At 38.3% G+C, this 22,716-nt stretch overlaps 1 protein-coding gene across 2 annotated transcripts in view; it reads right to left on the bottom strand.

Moving 5' to 3' along the window:
• Nucleotides 1-434: 434 nt before the first annotated feature.
• Nucleotides 435-22,716, bottom strand: part of Obsc (Obscurin) — a 132,180-nt gene continuing 109,898 nt past the window's right edge. For both annotated transcript variants that reach the window (XM_073957013.1, XM_073957014.1), the window contains 13 exons: nucleotides 22,579-22,693; nucleotides 22,282-22,518; nucleotides 21,852-22,220; nucleotides 20,923-21,391; nucleotides 20,721-20,860; nucleotides 20,465-20,657; nucleotides 15,890-16,885; nucleotides 15,526-15,827; nucleotides 9,198-9,879; nucleotides 8,313-9,132; nucleotides 7,545-8,245; nucleotides 1,817-3,601; nucleotides 435-1,300 (listed from right to left, as the gene is read on the bottom strand). In XM_073957013.1, the coding sequence (XP_073813114.1) occupies nucleotides 1,060-1,300; nucleotides 1,817-3,601; nucleotides 7,545-8,245; nucleotides 8,313-9,132; nucleotides 9,198-9,879; nucleotides 15,526-15,827; nucleotides 15,890-16,885; nucleotides 20,465-20,657; nucleotides 20,721-20,860; nucleotides 20,923-21,391; nucleotides 21,852-22,220; nucleotides 22,282-22,518; nucleotides 22,579-22,693 (7,050 nt within the window). In that variant the 3' untranslated portion in view covers nucleotides 435-1,059. The remainder of the gene's footprint in view (nucleotides 1,301-1,816; nucleotides 3,602-7,544; nucleotides 8,246-8,312; nucleotides 9,133-9,197; nucleotides 9,880-15,525; nucleotides 15,828-15,889; nucleotides 16,886-20,464; nucleotides 20,658-20,720; nucleotides 20,861-20,922; nucleotides 21,392-21,851; nucleotides 22,221-22,281; nucleotides 22,519-22,578; nucleotides 22,694-22,716) is intronic.

Here is a 22,716-nt window from a genome sequence, read left to right as displayed (position 1 = left end):
GGGACTATAGAAGCACCCTTTCTTTCCGAAAGGGACTATAGAAGCACCCTTTCTTTCCGAAAGCGACTATAGAAGCACCCTTTCTTTCCGAAAGGGACTATAGAAGCACCCTTTCTTTCCGAAAGGGACTTTAGAAGCACCCTTTCTTTCCGAAAGGGACTATAGAAGCACCCTTTCTTTCCGAAAGGGACTATAGAAGCACCCTTTCTTTCCGAAAGGGACTATAGAAGCACCCTTTCTTTGCCAAAGGGGGGACTATAGAAGCACCCTTTCTTTCCGAGAGGGACTATAGAAGCACCCTGTTTTTCAGAAAGAGTCTCTTAGAAAGGGTCTTTGGAAGCACCCTTTCTTTCAGGGTCTATAGAAATTGTCGTTTGACTCCTACATAAAAATATTGACCCCAGGTTTTGAATAAAGTGCGTTATAACTCAAAATTTTAAAGTTTTTTTGTAATAAATATTTATTAAATAAAATAAATATACAATTTAAAATGTGTGTTTTATTTATGTTTACAAATAATTTAAATTGAATTTGTTCTTTTCCCCTAAAATTTCAATTTATTCCATTTTAAGTTACTTAAATAAAAAAATTCCATACCAATATTCTTCATTTTGTTTTTAAAAATTCTTTTAACAAATTATTTGTTTTAAAGCTTGGCTTTTGTAACAAAAACAACAAAATAATAAAAAGAGAAATCAATTTTCTATACAAATTTGTTTTGTTTTTAGGTTATAATAAAGTTTCATAACCTCCGCAGAAAAAAAACAAGGGAGGTTCACATGCATGTTAACATGTGGTTGTTTCATTTTCGTTTCGTTTGTGAAATGTAGACGCGTGTCCGGGTCGGATATTGGTGTTGTTGTTGTTAGTTGATGATGGTAGGGAGAGAGAGAGTGAGTTGTAAGATGGTTGGTAATCGTTTGAAATGTTTGTTTTGAGATATTCGTTACGCAGACTTCTTCTTCTTCTTCTTGTTCTGCAACTTGCTCCAGAAATCCAGAATTTTTGTTAATAATGTTAAAGTTAATTTTTTAAAAATTATAATAGAAATTAATGCATTTAATAGGTGGTGAACAGTTCTTCTTGTATGCTATTGGATCGAAGCAGCTGCGATGGTGTTGGTCCACCCTGGATGGAGGCAAGTTTGGGAGAGGCGCTGGAAGATTTTTGTGAATGATATTCATCGGAGAATTCCTTGAGGCGATTGCCCAAAAAGTGGGCTCTTTCGCGTTTCTTAACCATATAGTCGGAAGACATGAGCCATCTGTGTTCCTGGCAGTCTTCGGTGTATGGACGTTTGCTGGAAGTGAAAGAAAAGAAAGGCAATTTAGTAAGCGGGATTATATATTGAAATTAATAAATAAAATGGAAGGTTCGCATGTTACAATTTTTCTAACGATATATCGCACTGAACAGCATACGAAATGGGCAGAAGTGTATTCTTAAATGTTAGTAAGTCCAGATTTAAATTCAGCAAGTTCCATTGCTGCAATTGTATGTTTGTTGATGAGAAAGTGTGTTAAGAAGTAGAGGATTCCCTAACGCAAACTTCTCTCTTTACAAATCTGACAAGTTTCCTTCTTCAATCGTTAGTTTGTGAGTGAAAGAGTGTGTTGAGAGGTGAGGAGTTTCCAAATGTATCACCTCTCTCTCCATAAAACCCACAACTGCCTTAATGAAAATTATCAATGTAAATCTAGACTATGAATTTCCCGAGCCATGCCCTTGTTAAAATAATGAGTTAGTAAGGGGTTTTGTAATGAGTATGAGTACCACGTGAACCTTCATATTATTTTGTTTTTCTCTTCCAACTTACTGTGGTTGACGCTTGAACAGGAACATAATAAATCTCGTGGCCTCTGGTGTCACCTCACCGAAGAGATTCTCAAACCTATAACGGACATAGGCAATATTCTGTTTGGTCTCGTGTTCATCAACACCACGGAAAGGACTGGTGCCGGAGAGCAACAGATAGGTGAGAACACCCACCGACCAGATATCTGTTTGTGGGAATACTGGCTCCTCCATAACCATTTCAGGAGCTTGGAATTCCAAATTGCCACAAGGTCTTACTTGGACACCCAATTTGTTGACCTTCTTGGTGCAACCGAAATCGATCAGTTTAATTTGAACCGAACGCACCGAAGCCATTACAACATTGTCGGGTTGGATATTCAAATGGGCATAACCACGCCAGTGCAAATATTGCAAGGCATCCAACAGCTGGAAGATAACGGTGGCCACCATTTGTTCAGTGTATTGGTGGCGACTGCTAAAGTAAGTCAAAACATCGGCACCCTGCAACTTCTCCATAATGAAAATGGCAATGGGCACATTCAAGGGCTTGTAGGCGGCAAACAAGGCGGGGATGCGTTCATGTCTCAATGTCTTGAAGTTATCGAATTCCGCCACAATATCCTCCTCGTTGTCATCGGTAATTTCAAAGATCTTGGCTACAACAACAGCATCGCTGGACTTCTGGATACCCTTGACAATGGTGGAGAATTCACCGCGGGCAATTTCCGAAATGAAGCTGTATTTTTCATTGACCGAGTGATCGGTAACCCAGTTGGGTGGTTCACGTTCGCAATGGTAATCGGTGTGGACACGTTCTTCCTCAGGCAAAACCTCATGACCACTTTCGGTCATTTGTTGCAAATGTTTCATGGCCTTGGTTATGTGGATCTTGGCGGCGTCATGGCCTCCGGTATGGGCAGTAATCGGAATTCCCATATCACTCCAGCCAATGCGATTTCTAGAGGCCAAACGGAACTGGTATTGGGTGTTGGGCTGCAAATCGTGCACCAAATAGAATTCGTGATCGATGTTATCGGCAATTGTAGTCCAGGCATCGGCATCAGCTCGTTTATATTGCAAACTGTAGCATAGAACAGAAGTGTGGCCATCATCACGTGGTTGTTTCCAACGCAACAGAATCTCGGTGGCGCTGACCGCAGAAATTTCAGGCGAATCTGGAGCATCGGGCAACGTGGCAATCACAACACGACATCTAGCTACAGTCTGACCAACCTTATTGCGAGCTACACACTTATAGACGCCGACATCGAATTGCATGGCAGGCTCAAAGCGCAAAATCGAACGACCATCCTCGTCGGTGTGGAACTTAATGCGGCTGCTTTCAATCAAAACCATATCATTCTTGAACCATTGCACAGTGGGCTTGGGATCGCCAACGGAAAAGCAATGGACATGGGCAGGTTGTCCCTCGGTGATGGCCAACGATTGGGGTTTCTCCCTGAAGAATGGTGGATAACCTTCACGTTTCGATGAAATCATGGCCTCAGCTTCGGTGTATTCATCCAAACGTGGACCCAATTCGGTACGCAAACGTCTAATGGTATACGAGTCTTGAGCCGAATACATGCTGATACGGCTGCGTGTACGTTCATCATCGATTTCTTCATCCATGATATCGGTGAAACGACGACGTTCACGAATAATGGGCAGAGACCAATCCAAGCTTTCGTTGGCAGCGAAAGATGGAGATCTGCGATGAGCCACCTTCATGTATTCACGCAAACGTACGGGGAAGCTGACATCACGCAATTGCAGCAGATAGGTGTCTGGGCCATATTGGTAGCTAAAGAGAAAATTAGGAGGAAGAAAGGGAGAAGAAATTAGATCAGATTTTGTAGTTTATAGCCGAAAATTATAAGCCAAGCGCCAAGAAAATGCTTAGGTCGGACAGGACCGACTTCAAGATACTCCCAACTAGAGAAACTCTAAAATCCTGAAATGTATTCGGATAATGTGTCGGCGTTATTCGGATAAAGTAGATACTCTTTCTAAGTTATTCAAATGACGTTGATAATGATCTGACATGGATAATGTATCCACGTTATACAGATGACGTGGATAATGTATCTACTTCATCCAAGCGACGTGGATAATGTATCCACCTTAACCAGATGACGTGTATAATGTATCTACATTATCCAAAAAACTTCGATAATTTATCCAAGAAACATGGATAATGTATCTACGTTATCCAAATGGCGTGGATAAGGTATCTACGTTATCCAAATGACGTGGATAATGTATCTACGTTATCCAGATGACTTAGATAATGAATCTACTTTATCCAAGGAAGGTGGATAATTTATTCACGTTATCTAAAAACGTGGATAATGTATCTACGTTATCCAGATGACTTAGATAATGTATCTACGTTATCCAAATGACGTGGATAACGCATCTACGTTATCCAGATGACTTAGATAATGTATATACGTTATCTAAAAACGTGGATTATGTATCTACGTCATCTAAAAACGTGGATTATGTATCTACGTTACCCAAATGATGTGGATAAGGTATCTACGTTATCCAAATGACGAGGATAATGTATCTACGTTATCCAGCTGACTTAGATAATGAATCTGCTTTATCCAAAGAAGGTGGTTAATTTATTCACGTTATCTAAGAACGTGGATAATGTATCCACGTTATCCAAATGACGTGGATAAGGTATATACGTTATCCGAATGACGTGGATAATGTATCTAAGTTATCCAGATGACTTAGGCAATGTATCTACGTTATCTACAAACGTGGGTAATGTATATACGTTATCCAGATGACTTAGATAATGTATCTACGTTATCCAAATGACGTGGATTATGTATCTACGTTATCCAAATGACGTGGATAAGGTATCTACGTTATCCAAATGACGTGGATAATGTATCTACGTTATCCAGATGACTTAGATAATGTATCTACGTTATCTAAAAAGGTGGATAATGTATCTACGTTATCCAAATGACGTGGATAAGGTATCTACGTTATCCAAATGACGTGGATAATGTATCTACTTTGTCCAGATTACTTAGATAATAAATCTACGTTATCCAAATGACTTAGATAATGTATATACGTTATCTTAAAACGTGGATTATGTATCTACGTTACCAAATTACGTGGATAAGGTATCTACGTTATCCAAATGACGTGGATAATGTATCTACGTTATCCAGATGACTTAGATAATGAATCTATGTTATCCAAAAAACGTGGATAATTTATTCACGTTATCTAAAAACGTGGAAAATTTATTCACGTTACCTAAAAACGTGGATAATGACATGGATAAGATATCCACGTTATCCAAATGACGTGGATAAGGTATCTACGTTATCCAAATGAAGTGGATAAGGTATCTACGTTATTCAAATTACGTGGATAATGTATCTACGTTACCCAGATTACTTAGATTATGTATCTACTTTATCTAAAAACGTGGATTATGTATTTACGTTATCCAAATGACGTGGATAAGGTATCCAAATGACGTGGATAATGTATCTACGTTACCCAAATGACGTGGGTAAGGTATCTATGTTATCCAAATAACGTGGATAAGGTATCTACGTTATCCAAATAACGTGGATAAGGTATCTACGTTATCCAAATAACGTGGATAATGTATCTACCTTATCCAGCTGACTTAGATAATGAATCTACTTTATCCAAAGAAGGTGGATAATTTATTCCTGTTATCTAAAAACGTGGATAATGTATTTACGTTATCCAAATGACGTAGATAACATATCCACGTTATCCAAATGACGTGGATAAGGTATCTACGTTATCCAAATGACGTGGATAAGGTATCTACGTTATCCAAATGACTTGGATAATGTGTCTACGTTATCCAGATGACTCATACAATGTATCTACGTTATCTACAAACGTGGATAATGTATCTACGGTATCCTAATGACGTGGATGAGGTATCTACGTTATCCAATTAACGTGGATAATGTATCTGCGATGTCCAGATGACTTAGGTAATGTATCTACGTTATCTAAAAACGTGGATAATGTATCTATGTTACCCAAATTACGTGAATAAGGTATCTACGTTATCCAAGTGAAGTGGATAATGTATCTACTTTATCCAGATGACTTAGATGATAAACCTACGTTACACAAAAAGGTGGATAATTTATTCACGTTATCTAAAACGTGGATAATGTATTTACGTTATCCAAATGACGTGGATAATGTATCTACGTCATCGGGAGAACGTGGATAATTCATTTATGTTACGCAGATGAGGTGGATAATGTATCTACGTTATCCAAATGACGTGGATAATGTATCTACGTTTTCCAAATGACGTGGATAATGTATTCAGGTTATCTAAATTACGTGAATAATGTATGTATGTTATCTAAATGACGTGGATAATTTATCTACGTTATCCAGATGACTTAAACAATGTATCTACGTTATCTAAAGAACGTGGATAATTTATCCGCGTTATCAAAAAACGTTGATAATGTATCTGCGTTATCTAAAACCGTGGATAATGTACCTACGTGGATACTGTATCTAACTTATCCACCTAACACGGATAATGTATCCACGTTATCCAGATGACGTGAATAATGTATCTATGGTATCCAAAGAACGTGGATAATAAATCTATGTTAACCAGATGACGTGGATAATATATCTACGTTATCCAGATCACTTACGTAATGTATCTACGACATACAAAGGACGGGGATAATTTATCCACGTTATATTAAAACGTGGAAAATTGATCTACGTAATCAAAGAACGTGGATAACGGTATCCAAAGACCATGCATAATGTATCGAAGTTATCCAACTAACATGGATAATGTATCCACTTTATCCAGATGACTTAAATAATGTATCCACGTTATCCAAAGAACGTGGATAACTTATCCACGTTAACTAAAAACGTGGATAATGTATCTTCGTTATCCAAATGACGTGTATAATGTATCTATGTTAACTAGATGACTTAGATAATCTATCTACGTTATCCAAAGAACGCGATTAATTTATACACATTATCTAACAATGTGGATAATGTATCTACGTTTTTTTTTAAATGACGTGGATAAGGTATCTACGTTACCCAGATGACTTAGATAATGTATATACGTCATCCGAAGAATGTGGATAATTTATCCACGTTATCTGAAAACGTAAATAATGTAACTACGTTATCCAAAGTACGTGGATAATATATCCACGTTATTCAAGGAACTTGGATAATGTATCTAAGTTACCCAAATGACTCGGATAATGTATATATATTATCCAAATGACGTGGATAATGTATCTGCATTATCCAATTTGCGTGGATAATGTATCTAAGTTATCCAAATGACTTGGATAATGTGTCTATGTTATCCAAATGACGTGGTTAATGTATCTAATGTACATACTTTGTCCAAAGAACGTGGATAATGTATATAAGTTATCCAAATAGTGTGGATAATGTATCTATGTTATGCAAACGACGTGTAAAATGTGTCTACGCGAATAATTTATCTATGTTATCCAAATAGTTTGAAAATGAATCCTCTTTGTCCAACTTAATCGAGAGCAAGTTTTTCCTTGCCTCCGAATTGAGAGTATTTCCAATCAAAGCCAAAGATAAACCCCAATACAAATTACTGCACAAAAGCTCTAGCATAAAGCAGCATAGCCATAGCCTTCTTCATCTTCCTTGTCTTCTAACCCCGATTTCCGAATACTTACTGACTCTCCGATTGTATAATACCCAATTCATAATCAGGATGCAAGAATTTCGAATATGTTTCCACACGTTTGGTGCGTACTCTTGGTTCAGGAGTACGTTCGGGTGTTGCCTCGGGGGTGTAAACCAAACCAGGTGGATAGACCATTTTCGAGGGATGAGTCCAGCAGCCACTCAAGCGGCGACGTCTGAAGTAATGCTTGCACGAAGCATTGGCATACCAATCACGGAAATCGTTGTAGTAATTTCTCAAACGATCGGTATTGATGCGATATTCATCATCGGATACCTTGCGATCCAACATAAAGAACCAAGGATGTCTCAAGGCAGTCTTGACATCCATACGTTCCTCGGGACTGTAGACTAAGAGGCGTTTAATGAAATCACGACCATCATCAGAGATGTGAGTCCAAATGGAGTCGCTGAAATCCCAGTGGCCTTCCTTGATGCGTTGCAAAGTTTCGCGGTCATTGGCGCCACGGAAGGGATTGTGGCCAGAAAGCAGGACATATGTGATGAGACCTACGGTCCACATATCATGGGAGAAGCTAACACCCTCCTTGTTTACAACTTCGGGGGACACAAATTCAGGCATGCCATAATCCAAGGTGGTCAAGGCATGGGTGTGGATGCGGCGAGCCAAGCCAAAATCGGAGATTTTCAGGTAATCACCACCCACCACAGAGATGAGGAGATCCTTGATCTGCAAGGGGAAAAGGAAATGTTATATTTGCTTTCTTAGATAAAAAATGTAGTGCGTGTGAACTCACCGTCAAACCCATGTGGCCAACACCGTTCTCATGCATGTGCTCCAAACCCCACAGCACCTGTCTAATATAGTTGGCAATATCACGTTCACGATAGTAGTCACGTCTCAACAAATTATCCCTAACCAATTCACCACCAGCAGCCAATTCCATAATCAAGGTAACATTACGTTCCGTATCGTAGGCATCATGGAGGCGAATCAAATTCTTGTGGTTTAACATATTCATCATTTCCAATTCATTCAACATGAATGGACGGATCTCTGACTTGCCATACATAATCTTGGCGGCGTAGTTATCGCCGGTGGCTCTCTCCACAGCATGATAGGTAATGCCCTGAGTACCACGACCCAGCTCATCACCGATATCATATTTATCCTCGAAACGGAAGTTCTTGGGACGGACATAGGGGTGGCGTCCATAGGTATTGAAGATATATTGGTCTTCATTGTCCTCAATGTGGACCATAACGGAGGTGCTGACACTGCCGGCAATGTTGCGGGCACTGATCGAATAGAGACCGGCATCCTTGAGGATACAATCGCTCAGAGACAAAATGTGGACATTGGGTTCAATGAAACGCATCTTAATGCGGCTAGTTTCAGCCAATGGTTGCCAATCCTTGTACCAGCGGATTTCGGGATAGGGAATACCAACAACATGGGCCTCAATGCGGCCATTCTTGCGAGACATAATGAAGGTCTCATCAGGACGTTTGGTGAAACGTGGATATTCGGCAAGTTCCAAGCGGACACGTTGGCGGGCTTCACCATGCTCATTGGTGGCTACGGCTTCATACCAGCCAACATCGCGATCCAACATTCTGCAAAAAAGAAGATGAGAAAATGAAATATTTCCCCTCCAGGAGTTCCCCATCCCCCTACTTACTTGTTAACGAACAATGTAGCCTGGCCGTTACGTGTGTAACTGTAGTCAAAACGACCACCAGGTTCAATCAGCATGTCATCAAAGTAGTAGGTCATCTTGGGCTTAGGATAACCATAGACAAACCACATAAGTTCAACATTGTGACCCTTCACACCATAGCTGATGTCATTTTCACGACGCAAGAATTGTGGCGCCTGGGCCATACCATCACGGGGTGGACATTCAATGTCAAAGTCCTTGGGGAAGTAGGGTGAGGTTTCGGGCCTGAAATCTACACCAGGAGCCAAATAGGTGTATGATTTTGGTGGTTCCGGCACCAACTTGGATCTATAAGTCTGCACATAGGGACTGGGATCGCTGACACCAAACTTATTCTCAACACGTACACGGAAACGATAATCTCTCAAAGGTTCCAAATCACCAACATTACAGGCACAGCTGCGTACACCAGTACGAATGGTACGCCATTCGCCATCGGGCAAATCCAACATTTCAACCAAATAGGTGACGGGATAGCGTGGCATGTTGGGTACCGAAGGTTTCCAGGCCAATTGCAAATAGCGATCGGTCATCTTCAAAATGATGGGGGCATCGGGCAAGGGGTTGGGTACGCCGGTATGTTTGTATTTCTTGTAGTCACGATATTGATCGGCAATGGCACCTTGCAGTGGGCTATCAACGGCTGTGTGGAAAACGGTGAGAGGTTAGAATTAATCTCAGAATGTTGAAGGATTTGAGGAAAAAACAAATATAAGCGAAAGGTTGATCTTGGTTTTACGTTATGTGGATAAATTGGATGATGACTATACATAATTAGGATAATGTGGATAATAGCTTTACTTCATTAAGATAACGTGGACAAAATTAGGATGGGGTGGATAGTGGTTTCAGGTAATGCAGACAAGAATTTATACAAAAAAACATGGACAATGTATCTCCGTTATACGAATAACATGGATAATGTATCTACGTTATGGAAATAACATAGATAATGTATCTACGTTATCCAAACAACGTGGGCTATGTATCTACGTTATCCATATAACATGTATTACGTATCTACGTCATTCAATCGACGTGGATAATGCAACTGCTTATTCAGATAACCTACGTTATCCAAATAATGTTATCCACGCTGCGTGGATAATGTACCTACGTTATCCAAATAACAAGATAATGTGTCAACATTATCCAGATAACATAGATTCATACGTTATAAAATCGATGTGGATAATGTATCTATGTTATACAAATAACATAGACAATTTATCTACATTATCCAAACAACGTCGATAATGTATCAATGTACATGGGAAATGTATCTACGTTATCCAAACGTCGTGGATAATGAATCTACGTTATACGCAGAGCGTGGATAATATATCTACGTTATCCAAATAACAATTTAATGCATCAACATTATCCAGATAACATGGATAATGTGTCTACGTTATCCAATCGTCGTGAATAATGCATCTACTTTATCCAATCGATGTGGATAATGTATCTACGTTATCCAAATAACTTAGATATTGTATTTACATTATCTAAACACCGTGGGCAATTTATAACCATTATTTAGATAACATGGATAATGTATCTACGTTATCCAATCGTCGTGGATAATGCATCTACTTTATCCAATCGATGTGGATAATGTATCTACGTTTTCCAACTAACTTAGATAATGTATCTACGTTATCTAATCACCGTGGATAATTTATCACCATTATTCGGATAACATGGATAATGCATCTTCGTTATCCAATCGACGTGGATAATGCATCAACGTTATCCACACACCGTGGATAATGTATCCACCTTATCCAAATAACGAGATAATGTATCTACGTTATCTATATAACTTGGAAAATGTATCTACGTTAACCAATCGTTGTGGATAATGCATCAACGTTATCCAAATAACAAGATAATGTATCAACATTATCCAGATGGATAATGTACCTACGTTATCCAATCATCGTGGATAATGTATCTACGTTATCCAAATAACAAGATAATGTATCAACATTATCCAGATAACATGGAAAATGTATCTACGTTATCCAATCGACTTGGATAATGCATCTACTTTATCCGATCGATGTGGATAATGTATATCCTTTATCCAACTAACTTAGATAATGTATCTACGTTATCTAAACACCGTATGTAATTTATCACCATTATTCAGATAACATGGATAATGTATCTACGTTATCCAATCGACGTGGATAATGCATCTACTTTATCCAATCGATGTGGATAGTGTATCTCCTTTATCCAACAAACTTAGATAATGTATTTACGTTATCTAAACACCGTGGGTAATTTATCACCATTATTCAGATAACATGGATACTGTATCTACGTTATCCAATCATCGTGGATAATGCACCTACGTTATTCACACAGCGTGGATAATGTATCTACGTTACCCAAATAACAAGATAATGTATCAACATTATCTAGATAACATTAAGAATGTATGTACGTTATCCAATCAACGTGGATAATGTATCTACGTTATCCAACTAACTTATATAATGTATCCATGTTATCTAAACAACGTGGACAATGTATCAACATTATCCAAATAACAAGGATAATATATCTACGTTGTCCGATCGTCGTGGATAATGCATCTACTTTATCCAATCGATGTGGATAGTGTATCTACGCTTTCCAACGAACTTAGATAATGTATCTACGTTATACAATCGTCGTGGATAATGCACCTACGTTATCCACACAGCGTGGATAATGTATCCACGTTATCCAAATAACGAGATAATGCATCTACGTTATCTATATAACTTGGAAAATGTATCTACGTTATCCAATCGTCGTGGATAATGTATCTACGTTATCCAAATAACAAGTTAATGTATCAACATTATCTAACTAACATGGATAATGTACCTACGTTATCCAATCGTCGTGGATAATGCATCTACGTTTCCACACTACGTGGATAATGTATCTACGTTATTCAAATAACAAGATAATGTATCAGCATTATACAGACAACATGGAGAATGTATCTACGTTATCCAATCGACGTAGATAATGTATCTACTTTATCCAATCGATGTGGATAATGTATCTACGTTATCCAACTAACTTAGATAATGTATATACGTTATCTAAACAACGTGGGCAATGTACCAACATCATCCAGATAACATGGATAATGTATCTACGTTATCAATATAACTTGGAAAATGTATCTACGTTATCCAATCGTCGTGGATAGTGCACCTACGTTATCCACACAGCGTGGATAAGGTATCCACGTTATCCAAATAACGAGATAATGCATCTACGTTATCTATATAACTTGGAAAATGTATCTGCGTTATCCAATCGTCCTGGATAGTCCATCTACGTTATCCACACAGCGTGGATAATGTATCTACGTTATCCAAATAACAGGATAATGTATCAACATTATCCAGATAACATGGATAATGTACCTACGTTATCCAATCTTAGTGGATAATGCATCTACGTTTCCACACTACGTGGAGTGTTATCCAAATAACAAGATAATGTATCAGCATTATACAGATAACATTGAGAATGTATCTACGTCATCCAATCGACGTAGATAATGCATCTACTTTGTCCAATAGATGTGGATAATGTATCTACGTTATCCAACTAACATAAAAAATGTATCTACGTTATCTAAACAACGTGGGCAATGTATAAACATTATCCAGATAACGTGGATATTGTATCTACGTTATCCAAATAACAGGATAATGTATCAACATTATCCAGATAACATGAAGAATGTATCTACGTTATCCAATCGACGTGGATAATGCATCTACTTTATCCAATCGATGTGGATAATATATCTACGTTATCCAAATAACAAGATAATGTATCAACATTATCTAGATAACATGAAGAATGTATCTACGTTATCCAATCGACGTGGATAACGTATCTACGTTATCCAAAAAACAAGATAATGTATCAACATTATCCAGATAACATGGATAATGTACCTACGTTATCCAATCATAGTGGATAATGCACCTACGTTATCCACACAGCGTGGATAATGTATCTACTTTATCCAAATAACAAGATAATGTGTCAACATTATCCAGATAACATGGATAATGTACCTACGTTATCCAATCATCGTGGATAATGCATCTACGTTATCCACACATCGTGGATAATGTATCTACGTTATCCAAATAACAAGATAATGTATCAACATTATCTAGATAACATGAAGAATGTATCGATCGATGTGGATAGTGTATCTACGCTTTCCAACTAACTTAGATAATGTATCTACGTTATCCAATCGTCGTGGATAATGCACCCACGTTATCCACACAGCGTGGATAATGTATCCACGTTATCCAAATAACGAGATAATGCATCTACGTTATCTATATAACTTGGAAAATGTATCTACGTTATCCAATCGTCGTGGATAGAGCATCTACGTTATCCACACAGCGTGGATAATGTATCTACGTTATCCAAATAACAAGATAATGTATCAACATTATACAGATAACATGGATAATGCATCTACGTTTCCACACTACGTAGATAATGTATATACGTTATCCAAATAACAAGATAATGTATCAGCATTATACAGATAACATGGAGAATGTATCTACGTCTTCCAATCGACGTAGATAATGCATCTACTTTATCCAATCGATGTGGATAATGTATCTACGTTATCCAACTAACATAGAAAATGTATCTACGTTATCTAAACAACGTGGGCAATGTATAAACATTATCCAGATAACGTGGATAATGTATCTACGTTATCCAAAAACAGGATAATGTATCAACATTATCCAGATAACATGAATAATGTATCTACGTTATCCAATCGACGTGGATAATGCATCTACTTTATCCAATCGATGTGGATAATATATCTACGTTATCCAACTAACTTAGATAATATATCTACGTTATCCAACTAACTTAGATAATGTATCTACGTTATCTAAACAACGTGGGCAATGTATCAACATTATCCAGATAACATGGATAATGTATCTGCGTTATCGATATAACATGGATAATGTATCTACGTTATCCACACAGCGTGGATAATGTATCTACGTTATCCAAATAACAAGATAATGTGTCAATATTATCCAGATAACATGGGTAACGTATTTACGTTATCCAATCGTCGTGGAATAGATGCATTTTATCCAGATAATGTTTATAATCTATCTACGTTATCCAACTAACATATATAATGTATCTATTGTGTCCAAATAAGGTAGAAAATGTGTCTACGTTTTGCAAACAACATGGATAATGTATCTACACTATCCAAGCTTCTTGGATAGTGTTTCTAATTATCCAAAGAAGCTAGATAATACATTTACGTTATCAAAACATCGTTGATATTGTATCTATAACTTTTGCAAATTATTGGAATAACTCAGATGGCTAAATGATTGATGTTAGATATTCTAGATCATCCTACTCCATTACTCGTATTACGCTGATAATGCTTCTAAGTCATTCCAATAATAACGGATAATGTGGATAACGTTTCTAGGTCACTTCTAATTATCAATGATAGCGTCAAGGCTAATTAGATAACACGAATAACCATTATATGTTACTCAGATAACACGGATAATGCACCTAATTGCACAGATAACGCAGATAATGCCTCTAGATCTCTCGGATAGTAATGTATGCATTTCTACCTTACTGGGATAATGTTACTCTCATGCGGATAATGTGTATACGTTTCTTTGGCAGCAGGGATAATGTTCCATTTTACTTATTAATCGGGGGATAACGTTTCTAGGTTCATTATAATTATCATCTATAGCTTCAAGCCTGCTTAGATAATACGGATAAATGCTACATATTACTCAGATAAAGCGGATAAGGTTTATACTATGTTCAGATAAAGACGGTAATGTATCTACGTTACTCAGATAATGCAGATATTGTTTCTACGTTACTCAGATAACACGGAAAGAGTATATATATAACTCGGATAATGCGGATATTGTTTTAATTTTACTCCGAAAATTCATCCATGTTAGTCGGATTTCGCGAATAATGTTTCTACGTCTCTCGGATAAAACGGATAATGTTTCTGCCCTACTCGGATAATGCCAATAATGTTTCTATGTTACTCGAATAAATCGGAAAATGTTTCTACATTACTCGGATAATGCGAGTGATGCTTCGAAATTACTTGGATAAGCTTTTTTGTTAGACGGATAATGCATCTACCCTCGGTATAATATTTCAATTTCTAGTTTTTAAAGGGAAAAAGAAAAAATCCTTGACTTACTGTCGAACAACAATTCAGCTTCACACTGTTCATCGCCATGGGGATTGAAAACACGGCAGGTGTAACGGCCGACATCCGATTCATCGGCATTCTTGATGCACAAACGCATCAGACCATTACCCTCAGTTTCAATGTGGATACGATCGGTGGGGAACAACTTCTGGCCATTTTTGAACCATTCAACTTCGGGTTTGGGATAACCAGTGGCCATGGCAGTGAATTTGGCATCCATGCCAGGGTAAATGTCGCAATCACCAATCTTCTTGAGGAATACAGGTGGTTCAGAGCGGGCATGTTTCTTGCTGCAAAGTCATAAATTATGAAATTCGGGTAATTGTGGCGAAATTTCTTGAAAAAAACTTACATTTCATTAACAATATCCAAACGGCCCTGGGTAATATCCTTACCCTCACGATTGGTGGCAATGCACTTGTACACACCCTTATCGCCATCATTGCAATCACGCACCGTCAAGGTGTGATGATCACCATCATGTTTCATGTAGTATTTGTCACCATCCGCAATGGGCTTGTCATTAAAGAACCACGTCAATTCGGGATATGGTACACCAGATACGCTAACCGATATCTTGGCATCACCACCGTATACTTGCTGTTGGTCGGTAATCTTTTGTGTGAATACAGGCTTCTTGTAAACCTTGCGAACATTGGCATTACACGTCGAAGTGTCCTCACCCAAAGGATTGGCCAACAAACAGCTGTACACACCGGAATCTCCTGTCTCGGCGGGGTTAATAATCAAACCAACATGTTTGCCGTCATTGGTCATGAGGATACGTTCACTGGGTTGCAATTGGACACCATCCTTGGTCCAAATAGTTTCAGGCATGGGATTACCCAAGAAGGGAGCTGAAAGTGACAATTGTTGACCCTCATCAGCATTGGCATCACGCAAAGAGGAAACAAAGCTGGGTGCCTCTTCGGCGGCATTTTCATCGGTAACAGGAGCCACAAAGAGTTTAGCTTTGGAGGCAGCACTACCCTTAACATTGCTGGCAATAACTTCATAGAGACCAGAATCGGCCACAGAGGGTTTCTCAATAATCAAGCTGTAGGTATGATCGGGATTTTCAATAATGGCATGATGTTTCTTGTCCTGGGGTGACAATTCAGTGCCATTGTGGAACCATTTAACTTCGGGGGCAGGGTAGGAGACAACCTTGACATCCATTTTAACGGGGAAACCTTCAATGCTGCGGGCATCTGTGAGCTCGGCCACAAATTCGGGTTTGGTTTCCTTGGGCAACACTTGGACCTTGGCAACACCCTTGATCTCACCCTCCTTGTTGCTGATCAAGCACTTGTAGATACCAGCATCGTGGGGAGTGGTGGCATCAATGCTAGAGAGGGGGAGGGAGAGAGAGAGAACAAATGTTATTATGTGGCACCTGGATTTTTTTAAATATTTTTAGAGGCAGCCTAAGGCGCAAATAAACGTGGATTTTTTAAAGATTTTTAGAGGCAGCCTAAGGCCCAACTAGACGTGGATTTTTAAAGATTTTTAGAGGCAGCCAAAGGCCCAACTAGACTTGGATTTTTTAAAGATTTTTAGAGGCAGCCTAAGGCCCAAATAAACGTGGATTTTTTAAAGATTTTTAGAGGCAACCTAAGGCCCAAATAAACGTGGATTTTTTAAAGATTTTTAGAGGCAGCCTAAGGCCCAAATAAGCGTGAATTTTTTTAAAATCTTTAGAGGCAGCCTAAGGCCCATCTAGGTCTGGAGTTTTAAAGATTTTTAGAGGCAGCCTAAGGCCCATATAAACGTGGATTTTTTAAAGATTTTTAGAAGCAGCCTAAGGCCCAAATAAGCGTGGATTTTTTAAAGATTTTTGGGGTCAGCCCAATGCCCAAATAAATGCGGATTTTTTAAAGATTTTTAGAGGCAGCCTAAGGCCCAAATAAACGTGGAATTTTAAAGATTTTTAGAGGCAGCCTAAGGTCTAAATAAACGTGGATTTTAAACGATTTTTAGAGGCAGCCTAAGGCCCAAATATACGTGGATTTTTTAAAGATTTTTAGAGGCAGCCTAAGGCCCAAATAAACGTGGATTTTTTTAAAGATTTTAAAAGGCAGCCTATGACCCAAATAAACGTGGATTCTTTAAAGATTTTTAGAGGCAGCCTAAGGCCCAAATAAACGTGGAGTTTTTAAAGATTTTTATAGGCAGCCTAAGGCCCAAATAAACGTGGATTTTTTAAACATTTTTAGAGGCAGCCTAAGGCCCAAATAAACGTGGAGTTTTTAAAGATTTTTATAGGCAGCCTAAGGCCCAAATAAACGTGGATTTTTAAAGATTTTTAGAGGCAGCCTCAGTTCCAATTGAACGCGGATTTTTTTAAAAATTTTTAAAGGCAGCCTAAGGCCCAAATAATCGTGGATTTTTTAAGATTTTAGAGGCAGCCTAAGGCCCAAATAAACGTGGATTTTTTAAAGATTTTTAGAGGCAGCCTAAGGCCCAAATAAGCGTGAATTTTTTTAAAATCTTTAGAGGCAGCCTAAGGCCCATCTATGTTTGGAGTTTTAAAGATTTTTAGAGGCAGCCTAAGGCCCATATAAACGTGGATTTTTTAAAGATTTTTAGAAGCAGCCTAAGGCCCAAATAAGCGTGGATTTTTTAAAGATTTTTGGGGTCAGCCCAATGCCCAAATAAATGCGGATTTTTTAAAGATTTTTAGAGGCAGCCTAAGGCCCATCTAGGTGTGGAGTTTTAAAGATTTTTAGAGGCAGCCTAAGGTCTAAATAAACGTGGATTTTAAACGATTTTTAGAGGCAGCCTAAGGCCCAAATATACGTGGATTTTTTAAAGATTTTTAGAGGCAGCCTAAGGCCCAAATAAACGTGGATTTTTTAAAGATTTTTAGAGGCAGCCTAAGGCCCAAATAAACGTGGATTTTTTAAAGATTTTTAGAGGCAGCCTAAGGCCCAAATAAACGTGGATTTTTTAAAGATTTTTAGAGCCAGCCTAAGGCCCAAATAAACGTGGATTTTTTAAAGATTTTTAGAGGCAGCCTAAGGCCCAAATAAACGTGGATTTGTTAAAGATTTTTAGAGGCAGCCTAAGGCCCAAATAAACGTGGATTTTTTTAAAGATTTTTAGAGGCAGTCTAAGGCCCAAATAAACGTGGATTTTTTAAAGATTTTTAGAGGCAGTCTAAGGCCCAACTAGACGTGGATTTTTTAAAGATTTTTAGAGGCAGCCTAAGGCCCAACTAGACTTGGAATTTTTAAAGATTTTTAGAGGCAGCCTAAGGCCCAACTAGACGTGCATTTTTTAAAGATTTTTAGAGGCAGCCTAAGGCCCAACTAGACGTGCATTTTTTAAAGATTTTTAGAGGCAGCCTAAGGCCCAACTAGACGTGCATTTTTTAAAGATTTTTAGAGGCAGCCTAAGGCCCAACTAGACGTGGATTTTTTAAAGATTTTTAGAGGCAGCCTAAGGCCCAAATAAGCGTGGATTTTTTAAAGATTTTTAGAGGCAGCCTAAGGCCCAAATAAACGTGGATTTTTTAAAGATTTTTAGAGGCAGCCTAAGGCCCAAATAAACGTGGATTTTTTTAAAGATTTTTAGAGGCAGCCTAAGGCCCAAATAAACGTGGATTTTTTAAAGATTTTTAGAGGCAGCCTAAGGCCCAAATAAACGTGGATTTTTTAAAGATTTTTAGAGGCAGCCTTAGGCTTAAATATAAGTGGATTTTTAAAGATTTTTAGAGGCAGCCTTAGGCTTAAATAAACGTGGATTTTTTAAGATTTTTAGAGGCAGCCTAAGGCCCAAATAAAAGTGGATTTTTTAAAAATTTTTAGAGGCAGCCTAAGGCCCAAATAACCGTGGATTTTTTTAAACATTTTTAGAGGCAGCCTAAGTCTCAAATAAACGTGGATTTTTTAAAGATTTTTAGAGGCAGTTTAAGGCCCAAATAAACGTGGATTTTTTAAAGATTTTTAGAGGCAGCCTAAGGCCCAAATAAACGTGGATTTTTTAAGATTTTTAGAGGCAGCTTAAGGCCCAAATAAACGTGGATTTTTTAAGATTTTTAGAGGCAGCCTAAGGCCCAAATAAACGTGGATTTTTAAAGATTTTTAGAGACAGCCTAAGGCCCAAATAAACGTGGATTTTTAAAGATTTTTAGAGGCAGCCTAAGGCCCAACTAGACGTGGATTTTTTAAAGATTTTTAGAGGCAGCCTAAGGACCAACTAGACGTGGATTTTTTAAAAAAATTTAGAGGCAGCCTGAGGCCCAACTAGACCAGGATTTTTTAAAGATTTTTAGAGGCAGCCTAAGGCCAACTAGACGTGGATTTTTAAAGATTTTAAGAGGCAGCCTAAGGCCCAACTAGACGTGGATTTTTTAAAGATATTTAGAGGCAGCCTAAGGCCCAACTAGACATGGATTTTTTAAAGATTTTTAGAGGCAGCCTAAGGCCCAACTAGACATGGAATTTTTAAAGATTTTTAGATGCAGCCTAAGGCCCAACCAGACGTGGATTTTTTTAAGATTTTTAGAGGCAGCCTAAGGCCCAACCAGACGTGGATTTTTTTAAGATTTTTAGAGGCAGCCTAAGGCCCAACCAGACGTGGATTTTTTAAAGATTTTTAGAGGCAGTCTAAGCCCCAAATAAACGTGGATTTTTTAAAGATTTTTAGAGGCAGCCTAAGGCCCAAACAGACGTGGATTTTTTAAAGATTTTTATAGGCAGCCTAAGGCCCAACCAGACGTGGATTTTTTAAAGATTTTTAGAGGCAGCCTAAGGCCCAAACAGACGTGGATTTTTTAAAGATTTTTATAGGCAGCCTAAGGCCCAACCAGACGTGGATTTTTTAAAGATTTTTAGAGGCAGCCTAAGGCCCAAACAGACGTGGATTTTTTAAAGATTTTTATAGGCAGCCTAAGTCTGAAATAAATCTTCTGGAAAATACCTACCTAATACCAATTTGACCATTGGGATTGTTAATGAAGTTGATGGCCTGGCTGGGGCGCAACAAGACCTCATCCTTGTACCACTTGATTTCAGGGGCAGGGAAACCAACCACGGTGGCTTCCAATTTCAAGGGCTCACCAACGGTGATCTTTTGATCTTCAATATGCTTGACAAAGCTGGGAGTCAAGGGTTTGGCTGCAAAAAACACAAATTAAAATTAGATCCCAAAAAATGTAACACGCTTTGCAGGATACTTACGACTAACAGCCACAGCACACAAGGCCACCTTCTTGCCATGCTCATTGGTAATGGCCAGTTTATAGGCACCCGAATCATTGGGTGAACATTGTTCAATTTCCAATGTACACAAACCCTGAGGTGTGGTGCTGATTTTAATACTAAACCAAGGAGAGACTAATTAGTAAAAATTTCCCCCATTTCCTGAAAAGCAACTACTTACTGTCCGGTTGGCTTAACTTCTTCGTTATCCTTGTACCACTGGATGACTGGCAATGGACTACCATCCACAACACATTGCAATACCAAGGGTTCGGTTTCATGCACCTCCTTGGCGGGTTCCAAATTCTTGACAAACACAGGTGAAAGCTCCATCATGGTCAACTTGAACGGTGCCTCAGTGGTGCCAATATCATTGGTGGCCACAGCAGCATACTTGGCTACATCATTCAAATTGAAATGTAATACCTCAAATTCGCTGGCAATTTGATCACTGGCCACAGTTTTGTGGCTAATGCGATACAATGTTTCTCCGCTAGCCTTATCCTTGGCATTAACATCAATCGGTTTACCATCCTTGGTCCATTCCACTTTAGGCAATGGTACACCATGTACCACGACTTCAGTCAAAGCTGGATGATAATCGTGTACGACCTTATCTTCGGGTGGTGTAATGAAGGTGGGCTTCTCAACTGCGAAGGAAAATATTAATTAATACATAAAATCCGATCTCATGGGCTCGATGTGAAAGATATTTCACAGCAAAAATATTAATTTCTTTAAATATTCTGCCTATAGGTAGGCTCAACAGTTTATGTGTCTCCTCGTTTTAATTTGACATATGGAGGGCTTCCTTGGGTATTATAATATTGTATAATAGAACGCCATCTATATGTCAAATTTAAAAAGATTTTTACAATATTCCAACGAAAAATTCTGAAATCTTTTTAAAATAGTTTTCGATTACTCATCGCGCTTTTCATTGACCGTATCTTTAAATTAAATTAAATAAAATAGTATTAAATCTGAAATGTAGATGGCGTTAGAAGCCATCACAATATTGTGGACCTTTTTCAATTTTCAGCCAATGGCAATGGCTACTAGAAGTTTCCTCGAAGATTTCTTAAATGTTCATTGCTCCATTCTACTTACCATGCACATTAAGTTTGAAGTCCTGGGCTGTGGTGCCCTCATTATTGACAGCAGTCAAGGTGTAAGTGCCACCATCATTGGAGCCCACCGTTTGGAAGACCAAACGATATTTGTTGGCATCAACATCGGCAATTACCTCGCAATTTTCATTATTGCACAAATTCTCATTACCACGGCTCCAGGTAACTTTAGGTTTAGGATTGGCCTTGACAACGACATCAAAGCACACGGTTTGTCCCGGCATGCAACCTTGATCCTTGAGGCCAATAATTTCAGGTTTGGACAAGATATCAGCAAAGCAAGCAACATTGACCTTGCCATATTTGTTTTCCAATTGCAGCTCATAGCGGCCATTATCCTCATGGATGGCTGAAATAAGAAATATTTTTTTTAATATTCAAAATTTATTATTATTTTAGCTCCAACTTACTTTCATCAATGTTCAAAGTGCAAGTGTACTCAACCAAACCATGTTGCAATTCTTTCTTATCCACACTAATCTTAATGTGATGATCATTGGCATCAATGGGTTTACCATCCTTAAGCCATTGCATTTTTGGTTCAGGATCAGCGGTAAAGACCACTGGCAAATGCAGAGGCTTACCCTTGTGAGTACTGATATCAACAAGACCCTTCTTGACAATGGGTTTGCGATATTCGGCAACACCTAAAAGAGAGTTTAAAATAGTTAAACACTTTTTAAATATTTGAATTTGATATTTCTTACCCGACAATGAAAGAACACCTTGATGGGACTTTTCGCCCACCTTGTTCTTGATGACAACCTTATAGGTACCGGCATCTTCCAATTTAAGGGATTTCTTTTCTAAACGATATTTATCCTGCAAGAAATGGAACGAAATTA

The sequence above is a fragment of the Musca autumnalis genome, unplaced genomic scaffold, assembly GCF_047663935.1.
Source record: "Musca autumnalis isolate F117 unplaced genomic scaffold, ASM4766393v1 scaffold_5, whole genome shotgun sequence".
Lineage (NCBI taxonomy): Eukaryota > Metazoa > Arthropoda > Insecta > Diptera > Muscidae > Musca > Musca autumnalis.
This window is presented reverse-complemented; position numbering and strand designations above follow the sequence as displayed.